The 13778-nt window shown below is 44.2% G+C and overlaps 1 protein-coding gene across 18 annotated transcripts in view; it reads right to left on the bottom strand.

Annotated features, from left to right (window-relative positions):
- wwp2 (WW domain containing E3 ubiquitin protein ligase 2) overlaps positions 1-13778 on the bottom strand; it is a 186331-nt gene that overhangs the window by 157228 nt on the left and 15325 nt on the right. For 8 of the 18 annotated variants that reach the window (XM_061822301.1, XM_061822304.1, XM_061822302.1 and 5 more), the window contains exons 3-5: positions 6649-6708; positions 5941-6094; positions 5612-5733 (exon numbers count right to left, since the gene is read on the bottom strand). In XM_061822301.1, the coding sequence (XP_061678285.1) occupies positions 5612-5733; positions 5941-6094; positions 6649-6708 (336 nt within the window). Of the gene's footprint in view, positions 1-5611; positions 5734-5940; positions 6491-6648; positions 6709-8001; positions 8079-8580; positions 8789-13778 lie in introns of those variants that run through there. The other 10 variants (XM_061822305.1, XM_061822307.1, XM_061822311.1 and 7 more) reach the window with 4 other exon arrangements.

Raw genomic sequence — 13778 nt, 5'->3', positions numbered from 1 at the left:
AGTGGCAGTGGCGACCGGCCCGCGGACGCTCCACACTCCTGCTCTGTCGGCGACCGGCCCGCGGCCGCTCCCCGTTCCTGCTCTGTCGGCGACGGGCACGCCCTCACGTTCCTGTCCAGGAGGTGGCGACAGTTCCTCAGCCGCCTCACGCTCCCGTCCAGGAGGAGGTGGAGTTGGTGATGCTGCTGCCGCCTTCTCACGTTTCTGTCCAAGAGGCGGCGGTACTGGCGCCGCCTTCTCACGTTGCTGTCCAGGAGGGGGCAGTACTGGCGCCGCCTTCTCACGTTGCTGTCCAGTAGGAGGTGGAGTTGGTGATGCTGGTGCCGCCTTCTCACGTTGCTGTCCAGGAGGGGGCGATACTGGCGTCGCCCTCTCACGTTGCTGTCCAGGAGGTGGCGATGGCAATGGGGTCGCCGCCTTCTCACGTTGCTGTCCAGGAGGTGGCGATGGGGTCGCCGCCTTCTCACGTTGCTGTCCAGGAGGGGGCGGTACTGGCGCCGCCTTCTCAAGTTGCTGTCCAGGAGGGGGCGGTACTGGCGCCGCCTTCTCAAGTTGCTGTCCAGGAGGGGGCGGTACTGGCGCCGCCTTCTCAAGTTGCTGTCCAGGAGGGGGCGGTACTGGCGCCGCCGCCTTCTCATGTTCCTGTCCAGGAGGAGCTGGGGAGTTCTGTGGAGCCACCCAGGAGCTGGAGAGACTTCGGGGTGGCAGTCATGGCTCTGGTCCTGCTCTCCATCATCTTCTTCGCTCCTGAGTGCGCCCAGCCGCTTCAGGACCTGGCCTCGTTGGCGACCAATCCCTGGTCGTCTTGCAACGACGGCGCGGGAGGTTCTCGTCTGGAGCAGTGGCCTGCCTCGTTCTGGTTCCTGCTTCGCTGTTTGGTTCCTCACAGAGGTCGTCCGCCCGAGTCGCCCCGTGGGGACCCTGGTGCTTGGCGTCCGGGTCGTCCTCCTGACCTGTCCGCCCGGACGCCTCGTGTTTGGTGGCCTGGATGGCCACCAGTCTAGGGTTCAGGGGGGGCTTCACTTCCTTACCACAATTACCATTGCTCTGGATTGTTGACCCTAAATATTTGAATTCCTCCACCATCGCTATCTCTTCTCCCTGTAGCCTCACTCTTCCCCCTCCACCTTTCTCATTCACGCACATACATTCTGTTTTACTTCGGATAATCTTCATTCCTCTCCTTTCCAGTGCATGTCTCCATCTTTCTAATTTGTTCCTCTGCATGCTCCCTGCTTTCACCGCATATCACAATATCATCTGCTAACATCATGGTCCAAGCGGATTCCATTCTAGCCTCATCTGTCACCCTATCCATTACCACTGCAAACAGGAAGGGGCTCAGAGCTGATCCCTGATGCAGTACCACCTCAACCTTAATTTCTTCTGTCTCACCTAAGGCACACCTCACCACTGTTCTGCTGCCCTCATACATGTCCTGTACTATTCTAACATATTTCTCTGCCACACCAGACTTGCGCGTGCAGTACCACAGTTTCTCTCTTGGTACTCTGTCATCGGCTTTCTCTAGATCCACAGACACAATGTAGCTCCTTCCTAGATTTTTATGGTTTCAGTCATAACGGCCCTCTGAGGGAAACTGTAACTAGAATGTGGCACGCAACAAAAATGAGTTGGACACCACTGTTCTAGCCTTACTACCTTTCCACCTGCTCTCTTGGATGCACAGTATATCAACCTTTCTCCTAATCATCATGTCAACCAACTCCTGAGCTTTTCCTGTCATAGTCCCAACATTCAAAGTCCCTACACTCAGTTGTAGGCTCTGTGCATTCCTCTTTTTCTTCTGACGACGGATCCGGTTTCCTCCTCTTGTCTTCGACCCACCGTAGCTGAATTTCCACGGATGCCCTGCAGGTAAGCAGTGCCAGGGGCGGGCGTTGTTAACCCGGGCCACAACCGATCCGGTATGGGATTCTTTAGATGAACGCTCATATTTGTTTGGCACAGTTTTTACGCCGGATGCCTTTCCTGATGCAACCCTCTGCATTTATCCGGGCTTGGGACCGGCCTACAGATTGCACTGGTTTGTGTCCCGATAGGGCTGCATTGAATTAGGTCTTATCAAAGTGCTCAATGATATAATGTTGAATACTGACTCAGGAATGGTGTCAATTTTGTCTTGTTGGTTCTCAGTGTGGCTTTTGACACGGTAGATCATAACATTGTGCTTAACAGGTTGGAAACATGGGTGGAACTAACTGGAATTTAAAGTGCCACTGACACACAAAAAACATGAAAATTGGTATGTTGTTTCCCAAAAAAAAAAATGTCAGCCGGAACGGAATCATGCGTTTGTTCACAGCATATCAGAATATTGCCGGATATAGAATTTATCATCTCGTCCCATGAAAAATCTCTGCACTGTGGGGAGTTGAAGAATAAGCCGGAAGTGACATATTATGCAGACAACTCCAGCTGCAGAGTCGAGTGTATTAACCTCTAGTACAGGTAAAAAATTAGTATTTTTTTTCCTGCATTTTACCCAAAATACCAGCTCGATGTGTTGCTGGATTTTGCTTCAATACTCGGGAGGATGGATTCACTTCACACGTTTCACTCGTCTCTTTGTCTGTAGTTGAGTCTTGTGTCAGTGGTGAATTGATACGCATATCGTCTAAATATTGCTCGAAACGACGTAGTAAAATGGCCCCGGTCGGTTCACTCACTTCTAAGATGTATTCTTTCTCAGAAAGAGCTTCTGTCTCTGAAGTGGCATCAGAAAAATCAGAAAATCGCTTTCGTTCATCTGCCATTGCATATGGAACAGCGTGTTTTCAATGGCATGGCTCCAGTGTGATGGCTGCACATGACGTCACAGACAAATATGGCCGCCACTGTGGTGGTCTTACCCGGAGGAAAGGAGCTACTTTGTAACCACTGGAAGTGCTTTATCCCAACAAATCCCAATGACCGATGGGGTCCAACAAGGGTTAGTTCTTGGTAGTTCTCTTCTTTAATTTTTACTATCATAGCGACAGTGAAGAAATTAAGTATTTGAACACCCTGCTATATTATTGCAAGTTCTCCTAATTAGAAATCATGGAGGAGTCTGAAATTTTCATCATAGGTGCATGTCCACTGTGAGAGAGATAATCTAAAAAAATAATCCAGAAATCATGTATTCATTCATCATGTATTTTAAAATTTTTTAACAATTGATTTGTGTGATACAGCTAAAAATAAGTCTTTCAACACCTGAGAAAACCAATGTTAGTATTTGGTAAAGTTGCCTTTGTTTGCAATTACAGAGGACAAACATTTCCTGTAGTTGTTCACCAGGTTTGCACACACTGCAGGAGGGATTTTGGCCCAATCCTCAACACAGATCTTCTATAGATCAGACAGGTTTCTGGGCTGTCGCTGAGAAACACAGAGTTTCAACTCCCTCCAAAGATTTTCTATTGGGTTTAGGTCCGGAGACTGGCTTGGCCACGCCAGAACCTTGATATGCTTCTTACGGAGCCACTTCTTGGTTCTCCTGGCTGTGTGCTTTGGGTCATTGTCATGTTGAAAGACACCGCCACGACCCATCTTCAAAGCTCTGACTGTGGGAAAAAGGTTGTTCCCCAGAATCTCACAATACATGACCGCGATCATCCTCTCCTTAATACAGTGCAGTCTTCCTGTCCCATGTGCAGAAAAACACCCCCCGAAAGCACAAGGCTACCACTCCCATGGTTCACAGTAGGGATGGTATTTTTGGGATGGAACTCATCGTTCATCTGCCTCCAAACATGTTAATTTATGGAATTATGACCAATAGTTCCATTTTGGTCTCATCTGACTACAAAACCTCTCCCATGACTCCTCTGTATCATCCAAATGTCATTGGAAAACTTAAGACAGACGTTGACATGCTGGTTTGAGTAGGGGAACCTTATGTGCCATGCATGATTTCAAACCATGACCATGTATTACCAACAGTCACCTTGGAAATGGTGGTCCCAGCTCTTTTCAGGTCATTGACCAAGTCCTGTGGTATCGCCCTCGGCTGATTCCTCACCTTTATAAGGATCATTGAGACTCCACGGGATGATATCATGCATGGAGCGCCACTCCGATTGAGATTGACCGTCATGTTTAGGTTCTTCCATTTTCTAATGATTGCTCCAACAGTGGACTTTTTTTTCACCAAGCTGCTTAGCAATTTCTCCGTCGCCCTTTCCAGCCGTGTGGAGTTGTTCAATTTTTTTCTCTGGTGTCTTTGGACAGCTCTTTGGTCTTGGCCATGTTACAAGTTTGAGTCTTACTGATTGTATGTGGGGAACAGGCGTCTTTATGCAGCTAACGTCCTCAGACAGGAGCATCTGATTCAGGATAATACATGGAATGGAGGTGGACTTTTAAAGGCGGACTAACAGGTCTTTGAGGGGCAGAATTCAAGCTGATAGGCAGGTGTTCAAATACTTATTTGCAGCTGTATCACACAAATAAATCGTTGAAGAAAAAATCATACTTTGTGATTTCTGGATTTTAATTTTTAGATTATCTATCTATTAACGGTGGACATGCACCTACGATGAAAATGTCAGACCCCTCCATGATTTCTAAGTCGGAGAACTTGCAATATAGCAGGGTTTTCAAATACTTGTTTTCTTCACAGTAACACCAATTCTAAAGTCCTTGCACTGGCTTCCGGTCAGCTTTAGAATAGATTTTAAAGTTCTGCTACTGGTCCATAAATCACTAAATGATTTATGTCCTGAATACATGAAAGAAATACTTATGGCATACAAACCCAGTAGAGCTCTGAGATCGACTGACTCAGGTCAAATAATGGAGCACAGAGTCCAAAGCAAACATGGTGAAGCAGCATTTAGCTATTATGCTGCACACAAATGGAATAAGCTGTTGGCGAGGTGAGGTCAGCCCCAAGTGTGAATGTTTTTAAATCCATGTTGAAAACTTCTTTTTTCTCATGCTTTCTAGGGTATTTCCAATTTTAATATTTTTTTGCACTGTACGCTGTTTTTAAGTTTATTTTTGTTTTTTTTCCTTTTAATTTATTGTTTTGATATTTTTTTGTATTTCCCCGTTTCAAATGTTTTATCTCTTTGTATTCCTTTTCATGTAAAGCACATTGAGTTACCTTGTGTATGAAATGTGCTTTATAAATACATTTCCTTTGCTGAGTGCAAAAGAAAGGTAACCATTCTAATCTGTGATCTGATTTGATTGTACTTATTGTGTGAGGAAAAAAAGTACATTTCTGGATCCTGACCAGTTGTTTCATCCACTTTTTGACAGACAGGGGACATAGAGTTGGACACTCAAATAAGGAATTTGATCTAAAATGTAAACAAAAATATGGTTCCAAAAGTCACAAAACTGTCCAAAATATGAACAGAAAGGTATGAGAAAATGCAGGTGCGCTTTTGGCACGCTTTCATTTTATAGTTTTGGACTCTGTGTGTGTGTGTGTGCGTAAGTGTTTGTGTGTGCGTGCGTGCATTTTGACCTTTTGTTGCTCTCACTCTTGGACATAATGTGACTTGAATGTTTGTTGCGCATGCACAAGAGATAATACATATAAACATATTTCTGTGTGAATTGAAATGTGTGCATGAGTTCATAATTCTCTCCTTACTCTTGCCATTGTGCATGCGCAAAGTGTCCATCATATTGATTGTAGCACTGCCCAGTAACTCTCTCGTGATTGTGTGGCAGGTCCACAGCTTCAGATCCAGACAACTCTGAGGCGTCACATTTCTGTAAAACCAAAAAAAAAAAAAAGGTAAATGAAACGAAGACAGCAAAAAATTGAATAGCACAGTCGTAATTTCGTAATCTACATTAACATGCACATAATTTTTTGTCGTAAGAAATGCCAGTTTATGGTAATCTTGTATCTTCACATTTTTACAATGCTTTTTTATATCTATTGAACTCTGTGTTTGATGAGCTGTTGTTTCTTACAGCATGAGGTCCTCATTCCATTGTAGATCTAGTCCAGTGCGTTTGGCTGTCTTTTTGGTTTCACTTGGGAGGCCATCTGCAATCACCTCTACAAAGGCGCTGAGCAGAGAATGATGGGTTGGGAGCTTGGGAGTCCGAGGCTTTGCCGACACCACTACAAACAAATTAGAGGAAAATTTTATTGCAGTAAACATTGGCATTTATTCCAGCGTTCCATCCATTCATCATATCACAATGTCAGATTAGGGCAGTAACTTTGGCAGGGATGTCCAGACTTCCGTTTCCCCAGCCTCTTCATCCAACACTGCCAAGGGGATCCCAAGGTTTTGATAGAACAGATGCGAGATATAGTGTCTTTCGTGTGACCTGGGTCATCCTTGGGGTCTCGTCCGGCTGCAAAGTGTTCGGAACAACTCACCATTGAGCCATTCTGATGGCATACTTATCAGATCCCCCAAGCAACTCCCTGATCTGGTTTCTCGGCTCTTCTCTGAGCCTCTCCCGGATGACTGTGCTTCTCACCCTATCTTTAAAGGGGAGCCTGGACCCCCTGCAGAGGAAATTCGGCAAATTGTATTTGTGATCTTCTTTTGATCATGACCTACAGCTCTTGACCATAGGTGATGGCAGGAACGTAAATCAATAGCTACATACTGTGAAAAAAACAGTATTTGAACACCCTGTTATATTGCAAGTACTCCCACTTACAAATCATGGAGGGGTCTGAAATTTTCATCGTAGGTCCATGTCCACTGTGAGAGATATCATCTAAAAAAAAATATCCAGAAATCACAATGTATGATTTTTTAAAGATTTATTTGTGTGATACAACTGCAACTAAGTATTTGAACACCTGTCTATCAGCTAGAACTCTGACCCTCAAAGATCTGTTAGTCCGCCTTTAAAAGTTCACCTCCACTCCATGTGTTATCCTGAATCAGCTGCACCTGTATGAGGTTATTGGCTGCATAATGACACCTATCCACCCCATACAATAGGTAAGACTGAAACTTGTAACATAGCCAAGACCAAAGAGCTGTCCAAAGACACCAGAGACAAAATTGTACAACTCCACATGGCTGGAAAGGGCTACGGAGAATTTGTCAACCAGCTTGGTGAAAAAAGGTCCACTGTTAGCGCAATCATAAAAAAATGGAAGATGCGAAAAATGATGGTCAATCTCAATCGGAGTGGCACCCCATGCAAGATATCACCTCATGGGGTCTCAATGATCCTTAGAAAGGTAACGAATCAGCCCAGGACTACACGACAGGACTTGGTTAATGACCTGAAAAGAGCTGGGACCACCACCATTTCCAAGGTGACTGTTGGTAATACACTAAGACGTAATAGTTTTAAATTATGCATGGCATGGAAGGTTCCCCTGCTTAAACCAGCACATATCAAGGTTCGTCTTAAGTGTGCCAATGACAATTTGGATGGTACAGAGGAGTCATGGGAATAAGTTTTGTGGTCAAATGAAACCAAAATTGAACTTTTGGCTCATAATTCCACGAACCGTGTATAGAGGAAGACAAATGATGAGTTTTATCCCAAGAACACCATCCCTACTGTGAAGCACGTGGGTGGTAGCATCATGCTTTACGGGTGTTTTTCTGCACATGGGACAGGACGACTGCACTGTATTAAGGAGAGGCTTTTCACCAAGCAAAGGTTGGTTTGAAAAATTTCAAACGCGTTACGCCCTCAGAAGCGTGTCACAATATTGTACAAGCTGTTGAGTTTGGCAATTGTGTTGATGGGGTTTTGTCCTTGTACAAGGTGTTGGATTGAATAGATTAAATGTACATAATGTTCTCATATTTGCTATCTTGTTTTGCTTTTAATGCTCTTATGCTATGCTTAATATGCTTGAACAATAAGAGGCAACAAAGAGGCACATTACATGAAGAACATGTGAAGCAGCTCTAAACCGAGAGGAGACGTCACAAGGGTGAGATGGACTTGACGTCGCCTTGGTGCGTCTGGAGCATTCGGCGCACTACAATTAGTCAATGGAGGACATGCCAGGACTAGCGTTTGCTTTGTTTATCAACTCACACTTGCGTTGTTTGTCATCTTTGCTTATGGTTGCTTTGTTTATCACGTTGGCTGTGTTTGTTACATTTTGGACTGCTCTATGGAAGAAAAAAAAAGGAATTCATTGAGATGTGGCCAGAATGGGCTGGAGATAGTGAGAGACACATGCAAAAGTTCCTCTTGGCAGAGGAAAGGAACGTCACAATGGTAAGATGAAGGTGACATCACAACGTTTGTCTCATGCATGCAAAGTATAAATGCTGTACTGTTGAGATATCTTAAACATTCTGGTACACACACACTCAAACACACAAGGACTTGCGCACACGCACACAAGCACACAAAGACTGGCAGTGCCTCGAGCAGAAGTTGCCGAGTGATGAATGGTAACTATACAGTAATATAATACAGTAAGTACGAGTATTCGTGTTTTATAATTAATGTTATAAATGTACAATACTATATATATATATATATATAGATATAAGGTTTTATAATGGGTTACATGTAGAATTGTTTGGAAAAGTTTTTTTTTTTTTACGCATTTTTTGACAAAGTTAACTGGTCTTTTCTTTTTGATGTACTACACCGGTTCAGGACCTGGCCTCGTTGGCGACCAATCCCTGGTCGTCTTGCAACGACGGCGTGGGAGGTTCTCGTCCGGAGCAGTGGCCTGCCTCTGGTTCCTGCTTCGCCGTTTGGTTCCTCACAGAGGTCGTCCGCCCGAGTCGTCCCGTGGGGACCCTGGTGCTTGGCGTCTGGGTCGTCCTCCTGACCTGTCCGCCCGGACGCCTCGTGTTTGGTGGCCTGGATGGCCACCAGTCTGGGGTTCAGGGGGGGGCTTCACTTCCTTACCACAATTACCATTGCTCTGGATTGTTGACCCTAAATATTTGAATTCCTCCACCATCGCTATCTCTTCTCCCTATAGCCTCACTCTTCCCCCTCCACCTTTCTCATTCACGCACATACATTCTGTTTTACTTCGGCTAATCTTCATTCCTCTCCTTTCCAGTGCATGTTTCCATCTTTCTAATTGTTCCTCTGCATGCTCCCTGCTTTCACTGCATATCACAATATCATCTGCGAACATCATGGTCCAAGGGGATTCCAGTCTAACCTCATCTGTCAGCCTATCCATTACCACTGCAAACAGAAGGGGCTCAGAGCTGATCCCTGATGCAGTCCCACCTCCACCTTAAATTCCTCTGTCACACCTAAGGCACACCTCATCATTGTTCATCATACATGTCCTGTACTATTTTAACATACTTCTCTGCAACACCAGACTTACGCATGCAGTACCACAGTTCCTCTCTTGGTACTCTGTCATAGGCTTTCTCTAGATCCAAAAAGACATAATGTAGCTCCTTCTGACCTTCTCTGTACTTTTCCATGAGCATCCTCAAGGCAAATAATGCATCTGTGGTACTCTTTCTAGACATGAGACCATATTGTTGCTCGCAGATACTTACTTCTGTCCTGAGTCTAGCCTCCACTACTCTTTCCCATAACTTCATTGTGTGGCTCATCAACTTTATTCCTCTATAGTTCCCACAGCTCTGAACATCCCCTTTGTTCTTAAAAATGGGAACTAGAACACTTTTCCTCCATTCTTCAGGCATCTTTTCGCCCGCTAGTATTCTGTTGAATAAGTTGGTCAAAAACTCCACAGCCATCTCTCCAAATTGCTTCCATACCTCTACCGGTATGTCATCAGGACCAACTGCCTTTCCATTTTTCATCCTTTGTAGTGCCTTTCTGACTTCCTCCTTAGTAATCATTTCCACTTCCTGATCCTTCACTCTTGCCTCTTCAACTCTTCCTTCTCTCTTTTTCTTCATTCATCAACTTCTCAAAGTATTCTTTCCATCTATTTAGCACACTACCGGCACCAGTCAACACATTTCCATCTCTATCCTTAATCACCCTAACCTTCTGCACATCCTTCCCATCTCTATCCCTCTGTCTGGCCAACCTGTAGAGATCCTTTTCTCCTTTCGTGTCCAACCTGGTATACATGTCTTCATATGCCTCTTGTTTAACCTTTGCCACCTCTACCTCTACCGATTTATACGCAAAAGTCTCAAACACCGCAATTCTTTCCATAATCCAAATATTGTTCCCACTTAATCAGCTTGATGGAAAAGTGGACAAACGGCACGATCTCAGTTACAGCATATTATTCCTTACTGATCTGCCACAATCCTTATTTTGAGAGCAACAAAATACCCCTTTAATGCAGCATATGGGAACCAAGTGGAACGGACCAACTACATCCATCCATACATCAATTTTCTGTGCCGCTTCGTCTCCTAACTAGGGTTCCGAGCGTGCTGGAATCTTTCCCAGCTCTATTTGGGTGAGAGGCGGGATACACCCTCAACCAGTCACCAGCCAATCGCAAGGTAAATTCAAACAAACAACCATTTCATATCAGAATCAGCTTTATTGGCCACGTGTGTAACAAAACACAAAGAATTTGTCTCTGACAGTCAGTTCAGAACAAAGAACAAACAAACAAGAACAAAGAACAAGAGACATTCAGTTAATAGGAACAATTCTTTATAAGAGTCACAGATGGGCAGGATGTCTTCTTCATTGGGAACAGTTAAGTGTGTGTCAACACCCCACGTTATGTGAAAGGTTATGTAAAGTCTGTAAAGCACCTTTTGCCTATATGATACAATTTTTTATGCTGAATTCAAATCTGAAACCTGTTATGAAGGTGACATCTGTAATTTTTGATTATCGGCAAAAATTGATCGCACATTGCTGAACTCTCCGAAATACCTGAACACACAGCGGAAAAACCCAAAAAGGGATGAGACGTCAGGACGAGATATAAACATGGCTGCTCTTCGACTCCAAAGTGAGAACGATGATGAATTTCCCAGTAATTCGAGCGATGAACATGATTCTGAAGGGTCCCATGAAGACGAGCTTTATAAACGGCGTTAAAAAGGTTATCAATTTGAGCCAGTTTGACAGGACACACATTCAAATGCAGACGAAATAGCTGACAATGAAGGTGTCACAGGCATTTTTTAACATTTTGCATAGCTGTCATTTAATTAAATAATAAAAGGTCTGTATACAAAATTCTGTTTTTCTAGTTGACAATGGTCAAACGATTTTCTGTAATAAAACATTTTTCGCCAAGAACGACATGCTGCTTTCATTAAACCATGTCAACAGTGTTCAAAGTTTTCAAGAAATAAAAGATGATCAACATACCTGCACACTTTCTTTTAACAAGAGCTCTTCGCAGTTTTGGTACTTTCTGGAGGGGGTGGGGGGTGTTCTGAGCTTGTCGGACCGTGTCCAGGTTCAGTAGCTGAGCCAAGTTCGCGTTTGGTCCCTTAAGCAACACCAATCTGTTCTGTTGTATGGTAGGCACTGATACAGGTTTTAACATTTCAAACCCATCTCAGACATGAGTCCACCATTAAAAGAGTCTGGGGTGAAATGTTCACTGCATATGACAGACTGCTGACTGGGTTTGGAAAAATTAGCTCTCGTTTGCAAAAACCTGACAGTCTTCTGAGGCTGAGGTCTTTGGGGAAATAATGTAAAGTGTGACCAGAATAATTTGAATTCTGGTCTGAACCACACACTTCTTCACTATTGTTACGGATTGATTTTAGCCGACAATCATCGATCATAGGGTAGGGGGGTCTGCACTATGGTCAGATTAGTGTCATCCATTGAAGTTACATGGCTTATTAAAATATTCAGATTTCAGCATACATTCCCATCAGAACATTTTTAAGAACAATTTCGTGTTTTTGCAAACATACAATGAAAATGTCTACAAACAAAAAAATACATTGCTCACCAAACCAAGCCAACCATGAACTATAAATTTGAAAGGTTGCTTCCAACTTTTGTTGTTTTGTTTTGTTTTTAATCCACAACAATATCCTCGTCTTTTTTTGTTGGTATAAAACTGAATTATTGCTTGCAAAATATCTTTAGTAATGCATGTTGAAAGCTGAATGATGCTCCCAAACACTTTTAAGGTTAATTTTATGTTGCCTCCTACATTTAAAATACAGACTTTGAGTTATGAGTGTACCCCTTTAAGATCGGAGGGGGGCGGTGTAAACTAGGCAGGAGATTGTGTAGCCGAGCAGCATGCCATTGTTAGAGAAAGTGCTCCGAAATGTTCCAAAAAACAAAAAAACATGTCAGGCTGACTTTGATTGATTGGCAGTGCTTAGCCAACAGAAGGAGTTGGAAAAGCTGGTGGCCAGGATGTGGAGGGTCCGAGAGGGATCCTGCCCACTCCGGACCTAGTTCGGGTGCCGAGCAAGTCTTCAAGAGAGGGTAGAGTGGTGCTGACAATCCGTTCAACGGTTTTGATTGTCCGTTGCATTCGAGGTTTGTCCTTTTTTGTAGCAGCCCCAAACCAGACTGTGATGGAGGTAGACAGTACTACTGATTGAATGACTACTGACTACTGTGTAGAACTGTTTCAGCAGCTTGTGACAGACCGTGCTTCCTCAGAAGCCGCAAAAAGTACATCCTTTGCTGGGCTTTTTTGAAGATAGAGTTTATGTTCGTCTCCCACTTCAGGTCCTGTGAGACTGTAATTCCCAAGAACATGAAAGGCTCTGCCTTTGACAAGACAGTTGGGCAGTGTCAGGGGCAGATAAGTTGAAGGATGCCTCCTGAAGTCCACAATCATCTCTACAGTCTTGAGAGTGTTCAACGCCAGGTTATGTTGGCCACTTCCTCTCGATACGCAGATTTGTGGTCGTCTCAAATGAGGCTGATGACTGTGACGTCATCTGTGAACTTCAGGAATTTGGCAGTCGGGTGCCTCGAGGTGCAGTCCTTTGTGTCGAGCGAGAAGAGAGGACACAACCTTGGGGTACCCCAGTGCTGATAGTGCGCGTGGATGAGGTTGTGTCCCCCAGCTTCACCTGCTGTGTCCTGCCCGTCAGGAAGTTGTAGATCCATGATGCTGAGCTGGAGAAATTTGGAGGAGTTCAGGGATGACTGGGTTAAACACAGAGCTGAAGTCCACAAACAAGATCCTCGCATAGGTTCCCTCGCTGCTGAGATGTTCAAGGATGACGTGCAGGCCCATGTTGACGGCACAATCCGCAGACCTGTTAGCTCGATAGGCAAACTGCAGTGGGTTCAGCTGGGGACCTGTGATGCTCTTGAGGTGGTCCAGCAAAAGAAGTTCAAAGGACTTCGTGACCACAGATGTGAAGGCAATCAACCCGCAGTCATTCAAACAAACTGGTGCTTTTTTGTGGACAGATATGATAGTGGAGCTTTAGAAGCAGGTTGGTACTTCACACAGTTCTAGAGACCTGTTGATGCATGTGTCCTCCACACAAGGTCTGCGCCCAGCAGTTTGTTGATCTTTTGTGTTTGAATCAGAATCGGAATTATTGGCTAAGTGTGTAAAAACACACAAGGATTTTTTTCTCTGGCAGTCGGTGCTGCCCTGGTACGACATACAGTACAACAACGCAACAACAACAAATAAGAGACATTTCCATTTATAGGAACTATTTTTATAAGAGTTTTGCAAGATGTAAAATCTTCTTAATTTAGAACAGGTAAGAGATTAGTGTGTCGACATCCCACATTGTGTAGAGTTTGTACAGAGTCCCTTAACCCGTTCACGTTTCCCATTATAATGCAATGACAGTTGTGCAAAGGGAGCAGTTTAAAGTGACAAATTGTGCAATAGTCTACAAAATATATGACTAATAATTGATTGGATCCACAGGACGTGATTGAGTATCCCAACAATAGCACAATGCAGAAAATGGTAA

This window comes from Syngnathoides biaculeatus, chromosome 6 (assembly GCF_019802595.1).
Source record: "Syngnathoides biaculeatus isolate LvHL_M chromosome 6, ASM1980259v1, whole genome shotgun sequence".
In the NCBI taxonomy this organism is placed as follows: Eukaryota; Metazoa; Chordata; class Actinopteri; order Syngnathiformes; family Syngnathidae; genus Syngnathoides; species Syngnathoides biaculeatus.
The sequence above is the reverse complement of the archived record's forward strand: the minus strand, read 5'-3'. Positions and strand labels throughout refer to the sequence as shown.